At 40.9% G+C, this 24,762-nt stretch overlaps 1 protein-coding gene across 5 annotated transcripts in view; it reads left to right on the top strand.

The window, feature by feature from the left end:
- The window catches only part of STAG1 (stromal antigen 1), a 177,267-nt gene that overhangs the window by 20,774 nt on the left and 131,731 nt on the right, over positions 1-24,762 (top strand). For 3 of the 5 annotated variants that reach the window (XM_032120069.1, XM_032120068.1, XM_032120065.1), the window contains exon 2: positions 18,985-19,119. In XM_032120069.1, coding sequence (XP_031975960.1) covers positions 19,091-19,119 — 29 coding nt within the window. In that variant the 5' untranslated portion in view covers positions 18,985-19,090. Of the gene's footprint in view, positions 1-7,193; positions 12,225-18,984; positions 19,120-24,762 lie in introns of those variants that run through there. The other 2 variants (XM_032120066.1, XM_032120070.1) reach the window with 2 other exon arrangements.

The raw sequence follows: 24,762 nt of genomic DNA, 5'->3' as shown, positions 1-24,762 counted from the left end.
GAAGGTGATCCCTGACAGGGAGGTGTCCCAGCTCTGGCTGAATCCGCAGTCCTTGAGCCGCAGTCATGGAAGGAGGAGGAGAGGAAACTGCTTGAGTCACATTCCGCATGATCAGGGTTCTCACACTGGGGCTGTGGGAGAAACCAGCCTCTTGAAAATGCAAAGGAGAAGCAGGAAAGCTGGTTCCAGCACAGCCTGGTTGTGTGGATGGAGAGGTGGGCATGGCCATGGCATTGCGACTGCTGAGGAGCCACAGCTCTGTGAGCTTCACCTGGTGCCTCGAGATACCAAGGTGGATGTCAAGACAAGTAGGGATTTTGTCCTGAATAAAGGGAAAGGTCCAGAGGGGAGAGGTAGATTTGGAAAGACATGAGAGCAACTGTAGTACTGAATTTAGCTGGTAGTGAAAGCTGACCTACATTGTTTATTCCCAGAGGGGTTTGTTGGGGTGGGATGTAACTATGTTTTTGAGTAAGAAAGACCCCCACATATATACATATAATATTAGGGAATGAAACGTATCACTTAAAAAGACAATACTGATGCAAAATCTGATGTGTGTAAATACAAGCAGTTGCGAAGGTCTGGATGTTGGGAGTGTTCTGGGGGGTATGGCTACACACATGCATTTGTCTTGTGACTGGGCTTTTGGCCTCAGTAGAAGTACAGGTCTTTACATGTGTTCTTCTGCCCCACATGGTGTTTTTATTATTGTAGATGTGTTTAAAAAAAATGAGCCAGAAAATGGCACCACTTTTTAAATAACTTGGAAGATTAGGGTATCTTGCCTTTCTCAATTATTTAAAAGTTTGATTCATGAAACTGCAATCACCCAAATTCTGGATTTTAAAAAAAAAAAAAAAGTTAATTACACTTTAAGGGTCCTGTTCTAAAACCTGGAGAGCAGTGTCTGTTGGTATCTCACTGGAAAGATTAAGGGAAACTGGACTGTCATATTTAAACAATATTTTTTAACTAGCTCTCTGCCTCATGACTACTGCCAGCTGTCCACAGGTCAGAGGAAAAAAGTTCTTCCATCTTCATGTGAAAAAGGAGATTTTGAGGCAGTGCTTTTCTTGCTGTTCAGAGACTTTTCAGAGTGTTCCATTAACTAGAAATGAAACACTGGTTGGTTGTGCCTCTGCCTGCTTTGCTCCTGTGAGCTGTCAGCCAGATGCAGTGCGACAGAACTGCCCCTGTACCCCTGGCTCTGGGCCTCGTTGCCTTGGGGAGGTGTGTATCCCACAGCTCTCTCACACAATATATTTTATACATGTATAAGAATCAGACTTTCAAAGGTGGTCTTTGTTATCCAAGCTAAAAGGATTGGTTGTGATTCAGTTTTTAGAAAATCCTCCATGCGAAGTCCAGGGCAAGTGGAAAGTCCCTATGGGAATTGTTGCACACACATAGCCAGGCTGAGGTTCTTGGTGGAGCTCACTCAGACTGAGCTGCTCACTGAGGTCATGCAGAAGTTTGGGCAGGATTTCTGTCCTGGTTTAACCCCATCCAGCCACTTGCTTGTTCCCCCACCAGCAGGATCGGAGAGAGAAACAGAAGGGTAAAAGCTGGACGACTTGTGGGTTGAGAGAAGGACAGTTTAACAGGGAAAGCAAAAGCTGCACACACAAGCAAAGGAAGCCAAGGAATTCCTTCAGCTTTCCCACAGGCAGGCAGGTGTTCAGCACCTCCAGGAGAGCAGGGCTCCAGTACAGGTAACCATGGGAAGACAAATGCCATCACTCGAAATGTCCCCCCTTCCTCCCTCTTCCCCATGACTTTATGTACTGTGTGTGATGTCATGAGGTCTGGAATATCCCTTGGGTTGGTTTGGGTCACCTGTGTCTCCTCCCAACCTCCCAGGCACCCCCAGCCCCTCCCTGGTGTTGCCATAGGAGGGGCAGGAAAGGCCTTGGTTCTGTGTGAGCTCAGCAAGAACAGAACCATCTTGCTATTATCAACCTGTGTTCAGCACGAAACCTAACACAGCCCCGCACCAGCCCCTGTGAAGGAAATTAACTCTACCCCAGCTGAAACCAGCACGATATTATCTTACTTTATTTTCTGATACCCAGAGTGTTTTCCAGAAGCATTTCAGCTGCCATCAATACCAGTATATTGTCAAACGCTGGCTGCTGTGAGAGCTTGATGTTTATCTCAAACAAGAAAATATAACAGGAAAGCGGTTTTTGTCTTTGTCATGTGAGAGAATGATTTGAGCTGGATGTAGAGGATGTGAGAAAGGAAATTGAAACACTTTTCAAGGTCACATTGGAACTCAGAAGCTCTGCAGGCTCTCTCACCGTGTCATTGTCGCAGACAGCCCTTGGTGATCCAGGGTTTCTGCAAAGCTCATGGATCAGCCTTTATGTTCTGTACAGAGAATATTGTGCAATTAGCAGTGCAGTGAGCTTCCAGTGGTCAGAGGGACAGTCCATGGACAGCACGTGTGCCATAGCTGAGATGGGCAAAGAACTGGAACTTAGGACATGCACTTGACTGAAAATCACCTGCTGGTGTAAGGCAGGGCTGTGAGAGGAAACAAGAGCTGCTGTGGGTAGTACTGGAGTACTCTCAAGTTTCTAATTGTGCTAGTTGAATTTTCTTGACGTTTTTCTCTCTGAGAATAACTAATTGTCATTTTAGATGTTTAGTTCTTTCCTGTGTTTATGCTTTGTATCTAATCACCAAAACCAGGTGGACACCTGCATCCAGAGAAAGGGACAGTGGCACAGGCTTAGTCTGATGGCTAATTAGAAATAACATGACCACAGGATTTCATTAGGTCTACTGAGGCTGACAGTGGATACTCATTTTTTTGTTTACTCAACATATTTTAAAATCCATTGTTTCTTATTAGAGATTTCACCCAAAACATGAACAGAAACCTAAATTGTTTTCTGTATGTTCCTATAGATGATTTTACAACTAAGCTGTATTTGCTTAAATTAGACACTTAACGATATTTACGAGTGATTTCCCCCTTTAAGACCAAAGCAAAGTTTTTTCATACTTCATGAATTTTGTGCACTTAAACAGGAATATGAGAGTTACATCTTGGTGCTAGATATGTGTCATTTGTTTTTTTTTTTTTCCATTGGTAGTGAGTCTAAGCCTGCACTGGGTTTCCCAGTACTTCCTTTTGTGGACAAAAAGCCTCTGTGTTTATTTGTTAATTTTTTTTTTGGAGTATGTGGTGTGTTCCTGTGAGCCATGGTTATTAATTGACAGATGAGTTACACTATGATGGCACTTAAAATGCACAACGTGTATTTCTGAAAGCAGTCGTTGCTATAGCAACTTTCTAGTAGGTCACTGGCAGTGTTGTGTGAGTGTGTGTGTATGATTTGGCTGTTAATGCAGACTAATACCGATAGAAAAATGAGAAATGGGAGAGTCAGAAAGAAGGTAGCCCTTCCCCCCTCCCTGTCCTCTCCCCTCAAAACAGCATAAGAGAATTTTGCAGAGAAAATGCTTACTTAGGGTATTGCATATATTGGCAAGGAACTGGCTATCATCTGCTGTAATTAGATGCTTTCTTTCTATTTATGCAAAGATTATTAAAAAACCTCCAAATGGCCTTAATCTGACTCTGCTTTTTCATCGACATCTTTAGAGTTTGCTTAGGAAAGGAATCCATACTCAGTTGATCCAAAAGTCATGTGTTGTATTTATTGAGCATTAACACCTATTTTTGAAGTCCATCTGTAGTATACACTGGAATTTTGAGAAATTGGGGAGGTTTCCCTCATTTGTAAGATCTTTCAGCAAGGTACAATGCATTTCTGTAGCAATTTAGATCTCCTGGTCCTGTTCTCCCCTGGTTGTTCTCGTCTCTCCCTAGTCCTGGTCCTATGCTCATGCAAACGAGGGATGAGCCAGTTCAGGGAGCTGATCCAAATACAAACAACTGGACAAGAGTTCTTAAAATTGCTAAACAATTTCCTGGACTGTACAAATGGGCAGAAAGCCACGTGCCAGTACAGCCATAGGAGGGCAGAGCCACGGTGCCTGATGTTCAGGGCAGTGCACATGGATGGTGGTGACTGGCATTCCCAGATATTCATTCAGATGTTACTTCCCACTGACTCTGCTTTTGGTTTTGCTCTGAAACTTAGTTAAGAGTGCTGTGCAGAGGACTCTATCCCAAATTCTTAGCATTTTTATTTTTCTCTGAAATAGTTCTCTAATAGTGTCTCCTGGGTTTTTCTTTATTTTTTAATTTTTTCTGCTCTTATTAGAGAGCATTCATATATCTCTTGTGAAGTGATCAACCTATAGATAGGCCATTATTTTGAGTCTTGAATTTCTATTAAGATAGTAGAAAATGAATGACTTAGGGGAGCACATTCTAGATTGTGATAAATGAAAATATCACATGTCACGTGTAGGAAGTGTTCTGTGATACTTTAATCTAATAGATTTTTCTCAAGTTATAGTGTGGGGTATTTAATGTGGACTTTGTTTTGTGTTGCCTCTTTTGTTCTGCAAAAGCCATGAAGAAGCTGTGCTGCATTTGCAATTGAATCAATATGGTAGAATTGCTGTGCCCCTGGATGGGAGCAGGGAGGAGGGATCGTGGTAGGGAGGGCAGGAGGACTGGATCTGCTTGCTCCCTTCTTTTCCAGTGTCCCCTGTGTCTCCATTCACTGGTTTGTTGGGAGTATCCAAGCTGCTGTAGAAAAAAAGGAGTAGGAACGTTGGTTAGGAGCAGGAGGAAAGAGCAGGGACTGCATTTTAGACAACACAACCCATCAGATTGGTTGAACCATTGTATGAAACCTCATCCCAAAACCCTATTGAAAAAGAAAATACCTATTCCATGTTGGTTTGTTGTTGGTTTTTTTATTATTATTCTCTTGATATGTAGTCATGTTGTCTGTGTTTTGAGAACTTGATTTGTGGAAGTGCTAAGTGTTGATGTAACGCCTGGAAAAAAACTTCCTTGGTACTTTTGAAGTATTCAAATGCTTGCTGAATGCTTTATTAAATATACTTGTGTAGACTATGTGCTCTGGAAAAGCTTGCTCTAACTTTGCCTCAAGGGTGAAGGCAGTGCTTATAGATTAATGTTTACATTTATTTGAATAATTTGTAGGGAAATGGAGGTAGGACCAGGTACAAGAAAAATGAAAACTTGTGTCTTCCTTGTATTTTCTGTAAGGATTGTTCCTAGAGGAAATGTTCCCTTAGTTAACTCCTGGGGTTACAATTTTTAGCTAGAATTTGCTCTTGAGAATCTCATGGGAGTTGAGAATCTGCTTTAAGGAAATGCTTCAAAATATTCTCACTCTTGTTCTTACAGCCTGACAGTTTCAAATATCAGTTACTGGGTGTATTTTCATTTTATGTAACTGTGTAAGATACTGAAAATCCTCTGCCTTGTCTTTCCGAAGGGCTAAAGAAAGTATTTGCAAATTCTTCAGTGTTTAAAGCTGTGTGGTCTGTTCTCTGCAAAAACAAAGGCCAAGGAGTCTTACGGGGGAAATATCCTCTTGTGCAGATCAGCTGCTGGAATTTCCCCCCTCACTGGAGAGAGCTTCTCTTTTCCGGAGCTTCTGTTAAGTTTCACTCAGTCTTACCAGCAGTGCTGAGAGAACTGTGATGGTAGAAGATGATTCTCTTCTCTTCTAGGCACGAGGTTTTCTTTTCTCACCTGTTAATTTTAATTTTTTTCTTAGTCTGTCATTCCCAGGGAAGAGATTAGTAAGGCTCTGTGTGTGTGTAAGCAGAAGGTTGGTGCTGTTGGAGACCATCACTGTAGCTTAGCAGAGAATTCTGTGAGTAGCAGTTCTTAAGTTCCAGATGTTGAAGACTGTGCTCTGAACACTGACCTTAACTTCACCACTCCATCCTGAATGGAGCTTTGACCTTGCACAGACACAAACCAGGCAGATGCCTCTGAACCTCCAGCACATTTCTAAACAAGTTTTGGTTGTATCAGGACAGCCTCAGGATCCCACATTGTTTCTGTTCTTGGGTCCCTTGGAGATGTTGGTGTGGCTCTTGATTTAGTCTGTTAGCCTGCTACCTGTGAGGCAGCTCACTCTAGCTACTCTGCATTTCTTCTGGTGATTAATGCTTGGATTCTTTCCTCAATTCACAGTCAAGGTCAGCTATCTTTGGGGATCAGGTGGGAAAGAGGTTTGGTGCCTTATTTATTTCCCACGGGAGGGTAATGGCTTTAGGTTGCGGGCAAAGCCCATGTTCCAGTTTTCCAGTACCACAGGGTTTCTTCTCTGTTTGGGTATTTTTAGAAAAATAAAGCACTCTGGCAGTTCATGCTGGAACTGTTGATAGCTTCATTACCAACATCATGGAGCAGCCTTCATCTGATGGCAGCCTTTCCAAGGGAGGCAAGATCCATTCTTCTGTCTCTTTTTAAGTGGCTAAGCTTTAGCTAAGCTATTTCATTAGGCTGAAAACTGCTGCATTAGTCCAATGAATTGTTTTAGTAAATATTTCCCAGATCAAAAAATTCTTCCTTGTCTAGGGGGAAGGACTGCTGTCAGTGTTACTGGGAGAAAGTATTTTTGGCTAGGCTTTAAAGTTGGGAGCACAAAAATGAATGATGCTCGCTCAGACACTGTCACACTAATTCTGATTTTGTCATCTGCTTGTTTAAGTAACTCTTCAGAAATAAAAAAAGGTGTTCCTGTATTTCTGTAAGCAATGCAAGAGTTATAAAAGAAATCATCAGTGTTTGCAGTTTAGAGTATCCACGTAAATTAGTGATGACTTTGAAGTTTGAGCTGTCACTATGCCTTCAAGGTAAAGTATTTCTATTGAGTCAGGAGGGAAAACACTCAAAGGGCAGTGAGGAAGAAGGTGGGAAATCAGCTGTTGTGTGCCCAGTGGAGTTAGCAAAGCACGTTTTGGTGATCCTGCTCTGTGCTGCACTGCGGTAAATCCACAGTTCACCTGTGTCCTTGTGCTCTACACCTCTGTTACAGCATCACCTCAGCACCTTCCCTGGGCTGGGCAGGGCACGTGGGCTCCGAGCTGTGTGTCTGATAGCAGGAGAAATCTGTGTGTCTGATAGCAGGAGAAATCTGTCTGATGAACAGGACAAAACTGTGTCTGATAGCAGGACAAAACTGTGTGTCTGATAGAAGGACAAAACTGTGTCTGATAACAGGACAAATCTGTGTCTGATAGCAGGACAAAACTGTGTGTCTGATAGAAGGACAAAACTGTGTCTGATAACAGGACAAATCTGTGTCTGATAGCAGGACAAAAGCAGCTCTGTAGATCCTGGCCCCCACCTCCGCCCGTGCCAGAGCACTAGGCTCAGCCAGTGCCTCCGTTCAAAAATCCCCTTTTGAGGTACCTGTCCTTCTGTCAGGCCTGTTGGTATTTGGCAGCATGGCCAGAAATTGTCAGGAGATGGAGGGCAAACAGCCTGGTTGGATGTGAAGTCCTTAAGAAAGGAAACTGAATCAGCTTCTTGTCCAGGTCATGTGCTGGTTTCTGTGCTCTTGCCTCGCCTCCTTGTATTTCTGATAACGCTTGTTTGGTTTGTCAGTTTGTCCAGTTTGGAACTGGTCTCTCAACTGGTTCCACACAGTGTGATAATTGTCTTCCATCTGTACACTCATCATTCCTGTACCTGGAAAAATAAAAAAGCAATGGAAGAGATATTGAGGGTTTTTTCAAACATTTTTTCCTTGAGAAAGTTTCCCTTTTAATGGGTTTATTGTGCTGCACAAGACATTTTTAAATAGCAAAGAGCAAGCAGTTTCACCCCTTACCTGGTCTTCCTAGGGTTTTTGACTAACCAAAATTAATTTCTGAATGATTAAAGCTTTTCTTCAGGATTATTTACTGAGCTAAAATAAATCTTTTTCCCAGGTGCTAATTTGTATTTTCCCTTTTGATATTTGCTTTTTGGACTATTGTAGAACTGTTGCCAGTTGTACATACTACTTGATAATAACTTAGTTCCTACTTCTTATTGTTTCATTGATTTCTTGTGATTTCTGTGTTGGGGAGGTCATTAGGAAATGCTGGTGGGTAGCCATCCCTATTTTAGCTTATATTTTATTTCTTGAGTCCTTGGGTTCTTTTTTTCCCCTTATGTCTCAGTCTCAATCAGGAAAGGCTTGTAGGTACAGGTAATGTATTTTTTAGGTCAGTTGACATTGCTGTAAAAAACTAGGCAGGCTCCTGGATCACACTGCTTTAGACTGAAATAAAACCACGATCCTCAAGCTCAGTACATGTAGAAAGCAATTAATTGTTGTGAGCTCTGCTGAGGTGTGGGGAGGCATTGCCTGTGGGGCAGAGAGATAAGTTATAGGGATGGAGGAAACTAACATGGGATAAAGCCAGTTTCCCTTATGAGTCAATTATTTAAAATGATTGTAAATCTTTATTTTCCAGCTGTGCGCCTTCCTAAGTGTTTTGGATCAGGAGTGAGAACTTAAGGAGTGGAATGGTTTTGTTCTGGGAAGTGTTCTGCTGGCAAATCATCATTTCCTTGTTTGCTGCTCGTCCTGTTGCTGTTCACCTGTGTAGTTTAGGGGAAGCCATGGGGCTTTGGGGAATTGTGTTAGCCTGTGGATTTAGGTTTGAATTTTGATTGCAGTATGAGGTCACCTGGGAAACATCCTTGCAAGGCTTTTTATTTCTAGCTCCAGCATGGTTGTGTGTGTCCAGCGAAAAAATGTGGTTTTCCTCATGACTTTGTTGTGGTGGTCGGATTGTTTTAAGACAGATGAGAAGAAAGTTTGTAATGTATGCTTTTGCAGTGAAGGATTTGACTGTATAGCTGCTGCAGGTGAAAAGCTGTGCCCTGTGTACTAACAGAGGATGTCCTGTTGGTGAGGCGTTGGTAGGTTTTTGTGTGAGGGAGTCTTTGGGAAGGTTCTCTTGGCTCAGTGCAGGTGCTGAGTGCTCACTGCACACGCCCAGGCTCCTGGGGCACTGCCTCTGCTGTATGGTGTGTTTGAGTTTCACCTTGTTGGCTTCCTGACAGGAACCTGTGTTGGCCTGGTGGACAGGAAACCAGTCTCATTGCAGGCTTTGGGAACAGTCTGATAGAGGTGTTTGTTTGGTGTCACACCTTGGATGGCTTTGAAGGTGTATGAGTTTTCAGAGGAAAAATACATGTCATCTGGATGTTTCAGAAGAAAGGGAGGCTTGGTTGTACAGTACTGGAGGCTTGCAGTGTCTGGTTAGGATGGATTGGAGCTATTTAGCAGCATGTGGACTCTGGAGTTATTGTTCTTACAAGTTCTTGAGGTGAAATGTGGTCAATGGGAAGCTCAGTGTGTGTGATGATGTTTGATGGTTTGATGGAGGGATGATTTAAATTGTGTAGGTTATAGATGCAGTGTAGTTTGTCTTGTAACCAGCTCACTGAGTGCTGAAGAGGGGAATACTCTAATGTGTTCTGATGGGGTTTTTTTCCATCTGGTCTCCTTGGATTAAGGACCTGCACAGCCTCTTGGTCTTGGGGAACGCATAAAAAAGTTCCTGGTAGAAGAGAATAGTGTTGATTGATTTACTGGGAGGAGAATTTGAAGCAAATTTTAATGAAGAAGAACCAAGACAGAGTTGCCTGCTTGTTTTGCTGATTGTCAAGGTTTGGTATTACTCACAGCTTTTTCTTTGGTGTCTGGGACATGGTGGGATTTCCCTGCAAGGCTGCAAGTTGTGGATTGGTTCAGAAGAGGGATTGTTGTGGCACAAGATGTAGGTGGAGGGTGTCTGGTTTGATATCAGGTTGAATTTTATCAATAAGTTGTTGGGGTTGGGAAGTTGAGTTTGATTCTGTAATTTTTATATCTGTATCTATAATGACCTTTTATTGATAGCTTAATCTTTTGTGGTCTACCTCTACTCCTTTGTTTGGCTCTTGTTCAGTTTTCACAAACTCTTTTTTAGGAGCTTTTCAGGTGTTTATAATTTAGGTTCTCTGGCCTAGTGGGTATGGGAAGGATATGGAAATTACTCCCTCTCCATTGTACATCCATATGTTCTGTCAATAGCCCCACAGAATGTCAAGAATCAAGAGTCAAAAAGTCTGTGCTACCACAACCTCTTCGGAGAAGTCTCTTTTATGCTAAAGCAAATGGGATTTTTTAAAAAGCATTTACAGAGTTACTTGGGCTAAAAATAATTAACAATGGAAGAAAAACAACTTTCTTATATTTCTTGTTGAAATTTATTCCTGCTTTAATGAAAAGCATCAGTGGAACCCCTGTCCTCTTCATGCTAGTAAAAATGGTTACTAAAAGCAAGGGTATTTAGTCTGCTTCACTGCAGAGAGATAGCATTATGCTCCTTATAAAATGCTTATTGGATATTTACTAATCCCCTTTTTCAATGCAACATCACTTCTGAGGAGCTCGAAACATGAAGTATTTAATAATTTAAAAATATCCACATGCCCTCATGTACACAAAAAGATGATATTTGAGTGAATAAGGAGCTGTAGTGGAACAGATGCCAATTAGCTGCATCAGGCTGAGGGTTAAGCTGAGCCTCCAAGCTGTTGTTAGACAGGCTCTAGTACAGGAATCCATGGGGTTTTGTCATTGGAGCATTGCTGAATTCCCTGGACTTGGAAAAACTGGTACTCCGGGATCTTCCAGTTCCTGAACTGATAGCATTGAAAGACTCTTAGTCTAAAACTTTGTGAGGCTTATCTCTGGAGGAGATGTGGATACTGAAGAGAGGCTTTCAGTGCCTCAGTCACTCTGAGGTAATGCCCAGAAATCTTTGCTGTTTGAGGGACTTAGATCGGGATATCTTTGCAAGGCTGTGGATCTTGACAGGTCTGGCAACAAATGAAGTGATGGAGCTGCTCCTGCAAGCTCAGAGTCCGAGATGTGGCTTCCTGAAGGATCAGTTCTCAGAGGTGGGAATGCTTTAACAAAGTCCTCAGTTCCGCCTCCTTCCTCTGAAGAGCCATTATGCCTTTGTGTTCTTTTGAGGAGAGTATTAAAGTATTTACCTATCAGCAAATTGGGGGAATATTACACGTTAGAGTCATCCTGCATTTTCTTCTATTTGATACATGCAAGTCTCTATATGAAACATTAAATATCCCTTCTGTTAGCAGCTGAGTTAGTATTTTAGTGACCTTATTTTCATCTGACCTTCGTGCACTTCCCCCATAAGTTCAAATGAGTACCAGAATCAGTCATTTCCCAGAGTTTTTAATTTATATGTGACTTCAAAATGCATGTTTTCTTTTATAATCTGGAAAAAATGTTCTGCAGTTCCTTTTGGCTTTTCTCCTCAGAGTCCCCCATATGAGGAGAAAAGAAAAGACAAAGAGAACAAAAACTTGAACCATTCTGAGAGTTTTTTCCTTTATTCCAGCATTCTGCATGTCAGGCTTTGCTTCCTTTTTGTGAAAATTGGTTTTATTGTTGGCAATTTTCCAGATGCAATGAATAATGGAACACCAGATGTCCACTGCTGAGAAAAATTACAGATGAGTAAACACTTTTCTGAGGTAGCATAAAAATCTATTAACAGTGCTTCTGGTGTGCCTGCAGACAGTGTGAGCTCCTGGCCTGCTGTGCTTTGTGCTGCACAGAGATGAATATCCAAAGCCTCTGCAGCCCTCTACATGCCTGGCTCTGCCAGGGATTCCTCTAGATGTAGATTATTTTCTAGGAATGAGCACTTACTACAGTGCTTGAGTGTGAATTCAATCACTGGATTTAGTTTTAATTATTGTCACACATGGGTTTGATTGAGGGTAAAAGTCCCAGAAATATTAGAAGAGATGGGGGTAAGGAAGGGTATGGAGAGTTGGCCTAGTCCCCAGCCTTTCCCCTCCAGCAGGCACAGTTCTGGTTGTGCCATGTTTTCAGACCCAAAGCAGGCTGTGTCCCAAAAGCCTTGTCTGGTTTTTCCCAGCTGTTTCAATCTCCTTGGAATAAGCTTGCACCACAGACTTTGCCTGTTGTACCTGACAAACATGACCCATCTACTTGGGAAAAGCAAAAGTATTCAGTGGTGGGTAATCCACATTTGATTGAGCAAACTGTTGGAGAGCTTCACTAGTCCTTACCTGATTTGTATGTGTCTCACCTGAATTTTCCTTGCTGCAATAAAACCCATTGCTTGTGTGTTCTCACTGGGAAAGACTCTTTATTCTCCCTCTCCATTGCCTTTGCAGCAGTTTTACACATGGGAAAAGAAGTCATCCTCCTTCAGTCTGCTCTGTGTCCAGCTGTACTCTCCTGTTGCTGTCCTGTGCACAGGTGTGTTGGAGCCTCCTGGAACACTGGCTTGGTCCACTAAAATGAACTGTACAAAACCTCAAAAAGCTTTAGGTCATTTCAGTGAGCTGAGTGAGCATCAGCTAAGCAGGATGGTCCTTTTTGGGGGAAGCATTTAATTACCTTGATAACTTTAATTGTTTTGATAACTCACACTTATGCTGTCCCTTTCATTCTTCAGTCTTTAGGAAGTTTTTATTGATTGCTCAGTCTTCTGTTTGGAGGATGACTCCGCAGTTTCTACAATAAGCAAAATCTCTCTCAACTTAAAATTTGTTCCATGGGCTTTTTTTAATGATTCTCAATGCTCTTGCATCATCTTAAAAAGACCATTGAGTTTATCTTCTCAAGACTCCTCTAAGTTTTGGAAATAGGATTGCAGAGAAGCAGAAGGCTTCAGGGGTCCATCTATTCATTCTCACAGCTTGAGGACAGTAGAAGTAACTTTGTAGAGCCCTTTTCCCTTTGTGTATTTTATGTTCAGAGCAGGTAGGCATGAGGCTGGTAGATAGCTGATGTTATCCTAATGGAGAGATGGGAAGGAGCAAGTTGTTAATTTAGACCTTAATCATCCGAATACTGGACTAACATTAGAACTCAGTGCCTTAACTCTTAGTCTTGTGCAATCAGCCCATAATTATTTGCCTTGTGAGTGACAGAGTGCCCGTAGCCCCTGGTGATCTCAGTCACAGTTGTGAATGCTCAGTGCTGCAGAAAATCAGGTCAAGTGTCTCACGGAGTGTCCACAGAGGAAGGAGCAGTTATGTCTGAAGAGTCTAAGAATAACAAAGGGAAAGCAAGCTTGTTTACATATGCTCAGTCCATCAAATTTACATTTATTTAAAAAAAAATTAGAATTACAAATTGAAATGGTAACATTTCTGTTCTTGAGCAAGCCAGATCTACAGGCAATTGTTTTCATGAAGCATTGATTAGTATTTTTAGTATTAGCCATCCTAGGCATTAGAAGAAAGCAGTATATAATAATATATTTAAAAGCTGTTGGACTAAACACTGGAGATCAAGCTGAATTGTCTGAGTGCTGTGTGGCACATAAATTAACTATGCTATTATAGCCATGGTTAAAAGATTGTACCAGCTTTCCTGTGTGATCTTGGTGTCGGTGCCTTGGCACTGACCTGCGCAGTACAGGAATTAGCTGCTACCTTCTGGAAATGGTAGCAGAATATACAGAAAAACTGATTGGTTTTGGCAATTCACACATTTTTAGAGAGAGAAAACTAAGTATAGAAATGTGGTAGTATGACTCGGAGGTTTTTGTCACGTAAGGAATTTATTCCCAGCTTGGAAGAAGTGGTTTGTGTAGCCTTTCAGCGCAAGGTTTTGCGCTGGGACTGTCGAAGAGCACAGAATAATATTGCATGCTACGATGTGACACTTCAGATGATTTTTCTGACTAACTGGGCAGGACCTGTCGAGGCTAAAAGCATTTGGTGAGAGGAAGCAGCAACAGCTGTTTTGCCTGTAGAGTCAGTTCTGTGTGTTGGTGCAACTGAGGAGACACCTGCAATTGAAGGCAATTTAAATGGACAGCTAGGGGTTGCCACGAGATAGTTCTTTATCCCACAGGTATGGGTAAAATGTCTGGTGATACCTGTAAAGAACAGAAGAAAAGAAAGAAACTTTAGTCAGTGGTAATAAACATCTGCTAAATACCCCACTTTTGTGTACAGTCTCGCTGTGTGGTTTTTGGCCGTACATTTCATGGAACTTCATGTGATTCCTGCGTGTCCAGTGCTCCAGCCTGCCCACGTTCCTCTGCACGGCAGCACAAACATCTGGTGTGTCAAACAGCTCTCCCAGGGTCTGGGGTTTGACACTGACGTGCCTTTGCAGACTGGGAACTGGAGGTTTTACTGGAGTGGATAACAAGAACAGCAGAGACATGCTGGAGAGGGATGTGGGCCACTACTAATAATATATCCAGGATGATTTTGATGGGTGTAGGAAGTGAAGCATTGCCATGCTGTGCTGGCCTAGTTGTTGCTGGTATTTCTGCCTTCTGTCATGGTTTGACTGGATTAGAAATGCTGCAGACCACATAGAGAGCTTGCTATGCACCACAAGTAGTGAGGAACTCACTAGTGCTCAGTGATAATTTTTCTATACTTGGACTTTCAATTTTACTTTAAGTACTTACTATAATGTGATAAAATGAAATATGTATTGTGTACAGAACTTCAATGAAATTATTTTAAAGATGGGCTGAATGAGCATTATGCATTGTTTGGCCTTAAATGATGCTCTGTGCTTTCAAAATCAGAGCTGGGAGTGGTGATCTAATTTGGCTTTCTATCAAGTGGCTGTAGGGTCAACATGAGTAATTTGGTTCAAGTTCCAAACCTGTACCAGAAATAAAGCTTATGCTTATAGATATATTTAGTTGAGAGCAAACAAAAACTCCTCGGTGATGCAGAACACATCACGGCATTTGGTAAATTTGTTACCAGGTTAGTTCCCGATGATTTGTTTTTCTATTTCTGCAGGATTTAGAATTCACATTTGAAGTTTCTAGATACTATTTTCACTTTGCAGATGGGTAGCTGGGCAGGAAGGGCTTCTGTGGTGTGCCCAAGGCCGTGGATAAAGCAGTGAAGGCTAGAATTGATCTGCCTGCATCTGATCCTCTCTTCTCTCTCACCCTCTTGATGGAAGCTCTGCCTGGGTGTGCAGTGCAGGATTGTTGTTTGTGCTGATGCTGATGCCTTTTCCTAGCGGTCCGATGTGGGTTTTGGGCAAGAATATTGAGGGGACAAGTCTTGTCTCTGAACTATGAAAAACTAGAGTTTTCTGTGTCTTGTTTTCTGGTGCTGTGCCGGGGCATGGCACACCATCAGGTACTCCAGCAGGGAGCACCGAGGGAGAGAGCAGAGTCCTTAGAAATGGGAAATGAAGGAAGGGGGTAAAGGCATTACCAGTTAATTGTAGAAGACTTTGCTTCATTTGTGTGAGCCGTTGTTTGAATATATTTTGCACTTGGATGGGATAAGGTGCCTTGGTCAACAAGGAAAGGATGCTGTATTAGAAGTCTGTCTAATGCCTGTTACCTTTTGTTTTGGGTATCTTTTAGGCAATGGAATTGATAATGTAGTAACTGCTAGATTTAGTAGTTGGTTTTCTTTGTTATTTAAGTTTTGGGTTCAACTTTATAAAGTGTAGGTACCTAGTCCATAATAGAGTTAATTGAGCTTGATTTAGTTTTGTTGGTGTCAGAGAGTTGCTTGGAAGGACTCCATCAGGGTGTTGTCAGTCTTTTAATTTGTTTGGGTTTTGGCTAAAATGGGTAGATTACTTCAGCACCAGAGAGGCAAACAACCTAAAGACTGCAAAAAATGTGGGTAGCTTTGTGCGTTAGTAAAAACGACAGGAAATATTGATGGAATGTGTGTATTGGATTCATTGTTGTAAAATCCTAGAGCCTTTCTAAAACTGAGCTCATTATGAGATACTTATTGAAGAAAAACTATAATAAACCAAACAGTCTACTAGAAAATACATTTTTTAAAGAGGCAGTTTTATATAATGGTCATTATGTGTGCCCTGATTATTGTGCATGCTTGCAGAACAGGCAAAAAGGGAAACATTTACTTGTTTACCATTGGATGTTTGAACTAAATGGTGTCTTCTACTGTCTGCTTTATATTCCTCTATAGGTAGTTTTAACTGGACCAGCATAAATTTATGTAGTCTTAAAATATAGAGGTGTGGGTTCAAAAAGCTGCAAGGGTACAAAGATCATTATAATTGGGATTGAATGAAAACATCAGACTTTTTTTCTAAACTAGAAGAGAAGCAGTTGACTGCATGTTAAGGGACTGTGTTGTGTTTATTATAGTTAAAATATCCCCAAATGCCAAAGTATGAAGTACGTCTCCCCCTGTTCTCTTCTCCAGGACAGGTGATAAAATGGTTATGTGTCTCAAGCTTTCAGGATTTTTTTATCAATGACTTTATTCTCAGGCTGAAGGAGAGAAAGAGGGAGAGTTTGATTTTCCTGGTTACGAGACCATCATCTTTCAGACACAGATATTTTCTTCTATTAAAACCAGAAAACCACAAAGGTTCATATTTGTATAGTCCATAAGGATCAATGAATTTTCCAGTTGTCAAACCATTCTTGTATTTTGTCACACACTGGCTTTATTAATACAAGAGTGTAGAAGGGCAACTTTGTTGTCTTCTGATGGTCCAGTCTGAACCTTACCACAGAGGGGTGGGTTTTTGCAGCCCTGTTTTGCAGTTTCCTGTTTAGCTAAGGACAAGGAGAAAACACCCCAGGCCTTTGCAGTTCCCTGGTGTCAGGTTGTCTGTCCTTAGCACCGTGGGTTCAGCTGCCTTGTCCTCTCTTCTGCTTCTGGCTCTTTATACCCTTCACTCCATACTTCTAAATCAGGGTTTTGCTTTTCAAATAAGCTATCTCTGAACAAGTATCCTTTTCCTTGTGTGTGAGAGCACTTTCCTAGAGCAGTTGAATGCTGCTGATTGCTACATCTGGGCATGCAGAGCCAACAGTTGGGAACGGTGATTAGGTTAAAAAGGAAAATTAAAAAAAGAAATCCCACATAGCAGTTGTGCAGGATGCCTTAAATGTCTGTGGAAGGTACCTCACACGGAGCACACATAAATTTTCTTGAACTACTTTAGGAAGCTTTTCTGAAAAGTAAGATTGCCACGAATCCTACTGGAAGTAGATAATCTGAAGATCTAAGATGGATAGGTTTCCTTTGAGGTCCAGCTAGCAAAAGCACACGTGTGTGTGTGTGTGTGTGTGTGTGTGGCTGTTGTCCACAGGGATGGTGTGAGGAACCACACAGAATCCAAGTGCAGGATAAAATGGGATTATTTAATTAATTACAGACTTGTTTATATAGCTTTGTTCACAAGAGTGGTATAACATCATTGGGTGCTTGACTATCCACCTCCCAGAGTGATTGGCTGAACGGTATAACATCCATTTCCAAAATATTTTTCCCAGTGTAGAAAACAAGACACAAACAGCTTGCACCTGTAGTATAGTTTACAAAACAGCAAACTGTTTCCCCAGCTAGTTTGTGTGAGAAAGGAGACTTTCACAAGAGGCTGTAAAAACTGGAAAAATTTCTCTGCCAGCTTTTTTAGCATCCATATGTGTGTGCTTGTGTGGGTACTTCTTTCTTCAGTCTTGTTCCAGTTGTAGTGAACTTCTCCATTTCAGAGATCTGGACATTACCTTTATTTTTTCATATAGGAAGTCAACTCAGAACTTAATTCAGTCTCATGCTGTGTATGATAAATTCTTACCAGTGTCTGAAGTGGTTGTTTTACACTGTCAACTGGAGCCCTGTTAGGAGCAATCACATCCTTTGAAACACAGTCATGAGCAGTGTCTCTAATGAAGAAATACTTATGGAAATAGCACAAACAGCATATATGACATTTTTGTTCAAGGAGAGCTCAGACTAACTTCTGTCTCATAGTGAAACTGGAGAGCTTTTACACCAGCCTGGTGTATTGGCCCCTTTAAACCAGTAACGCTAGAGTGATGCTTTTAGCTCCAAACAAACGTTTTGTTTGTTGACATGTGTTTTGCAACAAAGTGGCTTGCTAATTATATGGTATAAAAAATGTAAATTTCATGATGAGGCACTGTAAGTAAAATTGTTGGTAGCCCAAAGTAGTAAGTACTGGAAGAACTAGTTGTATGCAACTGTCAGTCTAACTGGAACTGTAATATGAAGAGGCAAAAAAGTCTGTTCATTGTGTACAGTTTGGTAAATAAACACTGATGTATGTGTACGAGGGTGGAAATTATACTTTATATGCTGTACTGTTTTGTTTAGAAGGATACAGTTTCATTTAGCTTCTCCATTTGATGCAGGTCACATTACCTCTTCCTGGCTGGATTTTCTTCTTGCCTTGTGCAAAGCTACTAGAGCACAGGAAAAAAATGCCCATCAAGAGGAAATTAAGTATTTAAATAAAAGAGTTTGAACATATCCCATGTTTTAAAAACACACAGTTAAGTCCTTGATATTCATTGCCCTTGCTGAACTGCAGTGCTCCATGCAGCTCTTCATAATACCCCAGGACCTGTAAAAGGGGAGACTGGAACAAATCTGTTTAGTTTCTCCAGAACTTGCATTTTCTGGAAGAATAGGATGGCAGTTCTGTGTTTTATTCCAGTGAAGATTATTGAATCTTTCACACTGTGCCATTATTTAATGGTAAAGTCACATCTGCTGCCATTAGTTAACTCCCTGGTTAGTCTTTTGGGTAGAGAAATGTTACTAGTGGATGTAGTGACACTACAGATGCAGTCTACTTTATTATTAAAACTTACAACTTCAGTTTCATCAAGTTAAAATACCTTCTGCTGCAATTAGACACTTGCACAGCTTCTGATTATTCTGTGAAATTCAGTCACACAAAGCTGTGAGCCAGAGGGTCTGGTTGAATAGGTGTAGTGCCATTTGAACACACATGTATGGTGGTAAACAAATATGGGAAGTAATGCAGAACATTTATTTTTTAATTTTTTTTAATTGCACAAAGTCACCTAAACAGAAATGTAAAATCTGAATGCAAGAATATGATGAAGCTGTTTCAGGGTCATCCATTCTAAATTTCTTGTGGTTTAGTAGTGATGCTACTTCAGAATTGACCTTTATTGTTGACAGCATATTTTATTCAATGTATTACTATTTTGGAGTCACATCTAACAGTTTTTTCCTCTCTCTTACAGACTGGACTTTGACATTCATTTCATGAAAGAGGTTTCCAAGTAGTTGTCTTATAATAACTTTGAGAAGAAGTTCTATGTAGCTCTTACTTTCAAGAGTGCTGCAAAAATGATTACTTCAGATTTGCCAGTACTACAGTGAGTATATGCTTCTCTCTACATTTGAAATCTTCACTTTTATAAAGGTTGAAGTAAACAGAGAGGTGATTGTGAGGATAAAGCACAAGCTTGAGGGAAGTGTATGTTAGTGTGACTGTTCCAGGCCTCCTGTGTTTTCATATGCTGAGAAACTGTGTAAAAAAAGCTGCAAAACACTTAATCTAAAAAATATTTCTTTCTATGTATAGAGATTTAACTTTGCTGTGAAAATGTCTTTAATGCTTGAGGGAGATTTCAGCAGCATGGATTGGTTTTGGTCATAATTGACCATATTGTGTATTCCAGTTGTGTACTGTCTCACACCATATTGTGTATTCCAGTTGTGTACTTTCTTACAATGAGCTGAATTTATTGTGCAAAAAGCCTTTGCCTACTGCAGTTGAAGACAGCAAGTGGCATGGATATGTTTTGGTCCTGCTAGGAAATAGGAGTGGCTAATGCTCATGGGAACATGAGTTTGCTTGGATAAAGTGAGCTACTGGGAAGAACAGAGTGGAAGTCTGTAGTAGGAGGAGCTGGAGAGTAAATCAAGTAGAGTTAAGAAGGAATTTTAGAGACAGGAACCTGCTCCCCTCTTCACAGGGCAGGGAGAGAACACAAAGTGAAGAAGCTCATGCAGTGAGTTAATGACAAGAGAAATAACAACAGACCAAATGGGCTTGGTTTGGAGAAAATTAATTTACTGCTAATGAAAAAAGATTTGGATGATGGTGAGAAACAAAGACAAAACCCACCAGGTGTTCCTTCTATCCCTGCCCTTACCTCAGTTCACCTTCAACCTTTTGTCCCACCCCATCCCCTCATGCCTCCAGCATGGGTGCCCAGCCCAGCCCACTCCAGCATGGGCTCCTCTCACAAAACCCCCACCAAAAGCCCCCCACCATCCCCTCCCAGAGCCCCCTCTGTGACCACCCTGCTGCCAGTGCCAGGCACCTGCACCAGGTACATTTGGTAACTATCTAATGTTAATTTATTTTTGCTTGGAATGTTTTCTAATTTATATTTTTTACCTCAGGGTGTGAAGGAGCCTCAGTTTATCAGGGTTGAGTGGAGTTCTAAGCTAAGATTTCAAGTCCTGTTATTTAAGAAACAGAATGGTTGGACAATTGAAAAGAAATTTGTCTGACCTTAATAATAACATGCTTTGCATTACAGTTTTCTCTTGTATTTTTAAAACCTCTTTAAAAAATCTTAGTTGTGGGTGAGTACAGGCTAAAGCTGTGGATGACCTTGATGGGCAGCACTGAGGGGGAGTGTCAGCCTGAGGGGGTTCTTGTTAACTTAGGGATTAGTTGTGGAAGAACATTTTACTGGTTCATATTTCCTGGATTTGCCACATTCACGAAGTGAGGGGATATCTGTGAAATATGCCAAGATGAAAAAGCTAGGAGATTCTGTGATGGCAATGGTAGGAAGGGGTATTCCCATTCCTGCCTCAAGAACCCAGATGGACTAAGAAGTGAATGGAATATCAGGGAGTTTAAGGTTAAAAAGTACATATTAATGGTTTTGGTAATGCTACACACCAGCTGAAAAACCTGAGGGACATTAAATATACCAGCATATTCTTTAATCAGAGCCACCAATATTAAGCAAATCAAAGAGCGAAAAAACCCATGAATGTTGTTTTTTCTGATAGCATTTGGAATCATTTAATGCTACTCTGTGAAGTGTTGGTGAGATGTCATCCTCAACAATACATTGTAGTTTTGATTGCTTATGAGCAAGAGGAGGTTTTTCATTTCACAAAGGACTCAGCATGATTTGCACATAAAGGTTTTGGGACTCTCCTGAGGGCTCAGAACATTGGCTAGTGTGGATGAAGTATCAAAGAAAGTGACAAATTCTAATTCAGAAAGTCTCAGCCAGGCTTCATCAGGAAGAGTGCTGGCTAAGGGTGAGGAGACCTGAAGCAATTTTTGGGGTAGGGGGTACTAGCTTCACACATTTACAGATTTGGGAAGACACAGTCCAGTTCCACACAGAAAGCCAAGGTTTCCTTCCTAGCTCTTAAATGAATTATTTGAAGGATTATTATAATCTCCCATTCCTGTGCTTAATTTCTACTTCTTTTTTGTAATGTTTTCTAATCTTTCTGGCTACCCTCTTTAAGCAAACAATCCTAAAGCCAATTTGATATGTTAATATATTGCTTAGGACCATATCATATATTCCCTCCCCAATTCTTCTTTGTTGAGGAAACATGAAAGGAGAATCTTTAACCTTTCTAGATTCCTAGAAGTGGCTTCAGAACACAATGAAGACAGGATTTCACTCACTGGTATTTCAAATGTTTGGAGAAAACATCTGGTGTGTTTGACCTGCGTGATGGACAGCTATGAGTCTTCTCTCAGTGACATGACTCATGTTTGCTCTTTAGATTTTTGAAGATCAACCATGAGAACTGATTCATCCATGATTCATGAGCCTGTGCATTTAGCCATTTTTCTTCATAAATGCTTTTTTCACAAGGCTGAATCTGGTGATAGCAATTACTGAATTTATCTCCGCCAGAATGTCGAGCCCCTCAGCAACAGCGATTAAAGATTATAGAAGTGTTTTGGTTTCTTTTTTTACAAAACCTGATACATAAACACAGGTTTTTGCTGTGGTATGTTTTTAAAGGGGCATGGTGTATAAACTCTATAGCTAGGGCTTTGTGGAATAGTAGAAGAAAGGTAAATTTGTTTTAGTTCCTTTACAGAGATGTGAAATTTACTGTGTTAGTGGAAACATGTTTTTCAGAAGCATGATGTGGTAAAGGGCTGTCCAGTAATCTGTTAATTCTTCATTAGCATGGATAGTTTCAAGGATTAGTAATTATAACTCTGGAATAATATCTGGAGTTTTTAGAAGGGATCCTGCAGTTACTGCCACTTTTCTAGGATGCTTTAGTTACCACAGAAACCAGAAGGCAAAGCAGAGAAAACCTGAGCCCTAAAAAGGGGTTATCACTTGTCTCCTTTGCTCTGCTCACCCCACTCTTGGAGGTCCCCCCCACCTCTGTCCAATTCTCTCATGTCCCTGTCATGTCAAAGGAGTCTTAAGAGAGAAAAGGTTTAAGCTTTAGGCACTGCCACCTCTCCTTAGATGAAGCAGGTTTCCTTAGGCCCAGATTATCTTCCCTCCCAACAGCTTCAGGAAAGATGAATTATGAGTAAGCCAAAGTTTCCCCCTCAGGTGCCTAGTCACACACACATGGAATGAGGATAGGATAATTCTGGTCTATTAAGATGTGAATAACTGCCACTAGATAAATTACTTCTTAGCAGTTCTGCGAGACGTGTAGGGAATGAGGGAGATGGATGCTGGCCAGCTGCTTCTCTCAGTGAGTGCTACAACCTGCCAGAGCTGCAGGCAGTTAGGAGATGCTGTACTGCTGCTCTGAGCTCAGAAAGAAGAGGAAAAAGGGCAGGTCTGTGTAGCCAGAGCAACTGCGAGGCTGGGACAAGCAAGAGGCACTACCCCCCGAACTGAAAGGGCTCATGGCCACACTGGAAGGGCGTTTTTGTGCAGGAGTTGCTTGATTCAAACAGAATTCCTTGCTGCTTGAAATGATGTTTATTTTAATATGAAACCAGCTAGGGACTGGAGGTTGTCCTTGATCCTGTCTCTCTACTCCAAATAATGTGAGGATTGAAGGGAACCCAGTTTTTGATGTTTTCCCCTTGCTCCTTATAGATTTTCTTTGCTGGAAAGAAGTTTCCTTTCTTCCTCACATGTTGTTAGGGCGAGGTTCATCTTGTTTAGTTTGAAACATTTATATTTGAGCTGCTTGTCGTGATCACCTTACCAGCAATGGAGAGAAAACAAAATTTATAAGACTTAAACTGACTGACCAGTTTTGGACACTGACCTTAGTGTGAGGTATCTTGTACATTAAGATTTTCTGTTCCGCATTGCATATGTCTCAAATTTAGATTAGATGAATCTCACCCTTAGTACTCATTTATTGAGCTTTTCCCAAAAAGGGAAACAGCCAAAGAGGCTTCCAGCAAATTAGAGAAGTTTTACCAGAAGAATATGAAGAGAATCAGGTTTAAGACAACAGTCTATGTAAGGGAAAGAATAGAAGGTGGTTATTAACTTAATTGTTCCTTCCATATGCAGTGTTTGGAAACATTTGAAATTTCCAGAACTAAACAGACAAATTTATCTGGAGGTTTTGCTAGGCTGGACTGAGGCTGTATAGGAAAACAGAATTCTCTGTGGAATAGATGCATGTGAAATAGTAGTAGAGTTTAATTTATTTATATAGCTCTGGTGTTTCAAGGGAAGGATTTGAGCTGTTTGCCTAGGAGGATTGCTGAATCTGTTTTTAATAGAGAGAAATTTTTATCCTGATGATCCTTGGGGTGCAAGTTTATAAGCTAGCAAAGCACAGCATTTCCCCAGGAATGGGGGTATTGTTTAGACAGACACACCATGCCTGAAACTTTTCCAGTGGGGATCTGAGCAGATCAGAGAGAAAAGCTTTGGGGTTTTTTTGGAGAGAGCAATAGAGAGTGGTTTTAATTTCTCTCCAGCAACAGAAGGCAGCAGATATTTTTATGGGGTTCTTTACTTCTGTATTCAAAATCTATTAAAATTGCCTTTGTGAGGCAATGTACATTTTTGTCAAATTGACTTGCAGTGTGATGAAGTCTTTGAGTAAAGGCTAGATACATCCATCTGCATAAACATGTTTTCAGCTGTATTTACTGCATTGCTTTTCTCTGGTGTGGCCCTATTTTATCAAACAATTTGGAACTCCATGTGGGGTATCTTTTATTTGATTTTAGGCTTTTTATATTTTTGGGTGTTTTTCCAAATTCGTAGCTTGATACTAAGTTTTTCACATTTCATAGTTTATTAAGTGAAAAAGCTACTTTTTAATTGTATCACAACAAAGCTGCATTTTCAGTATTTTGTAGAGGTACTGCGTTGCAAGCATGTAATTTGTGAACTCAAATGCAGTTGAATGGTTGTTTTTCATCTAGGGTGCCTGATATTCTGGGGTGTGTAGAGTATTTAGAGATAATCTGCTGAAGGTACTTTCAGAAAAAGAGTTTAATATACGTTCTTCTGCATTCTGGCTTTTGTAAAGGGTTCTGTGGATCCCTTAGTGTTTCTGTGCTTGCAAATTGGAAAAGGTTGGAAAACAGTGTCTTACTATTAGAAATGCATCATAGTTCTGCAGAATTATTTGAGTGAGAGCAGACTTAAGCAATACAGTAATTTCAGTAAAGAGGAGTATGAGAACATTCCCAGTTCTGATACAAGGATATCTTTCTGCATTATTAAATAGCTTTCTTGGTGGTACAACAAATTTGTGAATAATATCTGGATCTATAGAGCAAAATACAAAATAACCCCCAGACAATGTGGAAGATTTGTGTAGATCTTGGCTTGCTGGAGCTTCTCAGTTTCTCTAGAGCAGATCACTAATGCTGCCTTTTATGTTTGAGGCTCTGTAAAATACGGAATAGGTCTGGTTTTCACCTTTCCTTTGCACAAGTTGTACAGCAACTGAAATCCTTTCACTTCAAGGAAATGATTTTGGATTTAAAGAAGTCTATGATTACAACTACACCCATCCCTGAGTAATCTAGGACACTATTAGTTGTAAATGAAAATTTGTAG

Source organism: Corvus moneduloides, chromosome 10 (genome assembly GCF_009650955.1).
Source record: "Corvus moneduloides isolate bCorMon1 chromosome 10, bCorMon1.pri, whole genome shotgun sequence".
Classification (NCBI taxonomy): Eukaryota; Metazoa; Chordata; class Aves; order Passeriformes; family Corvidae; genus Corvus; species Corvus moneduloides.
The sequence above is the reverse complement of the archived record's forward strand: the minus strand, read 5'-3'. Positions and strand labels throughout refer to the sequence as shown.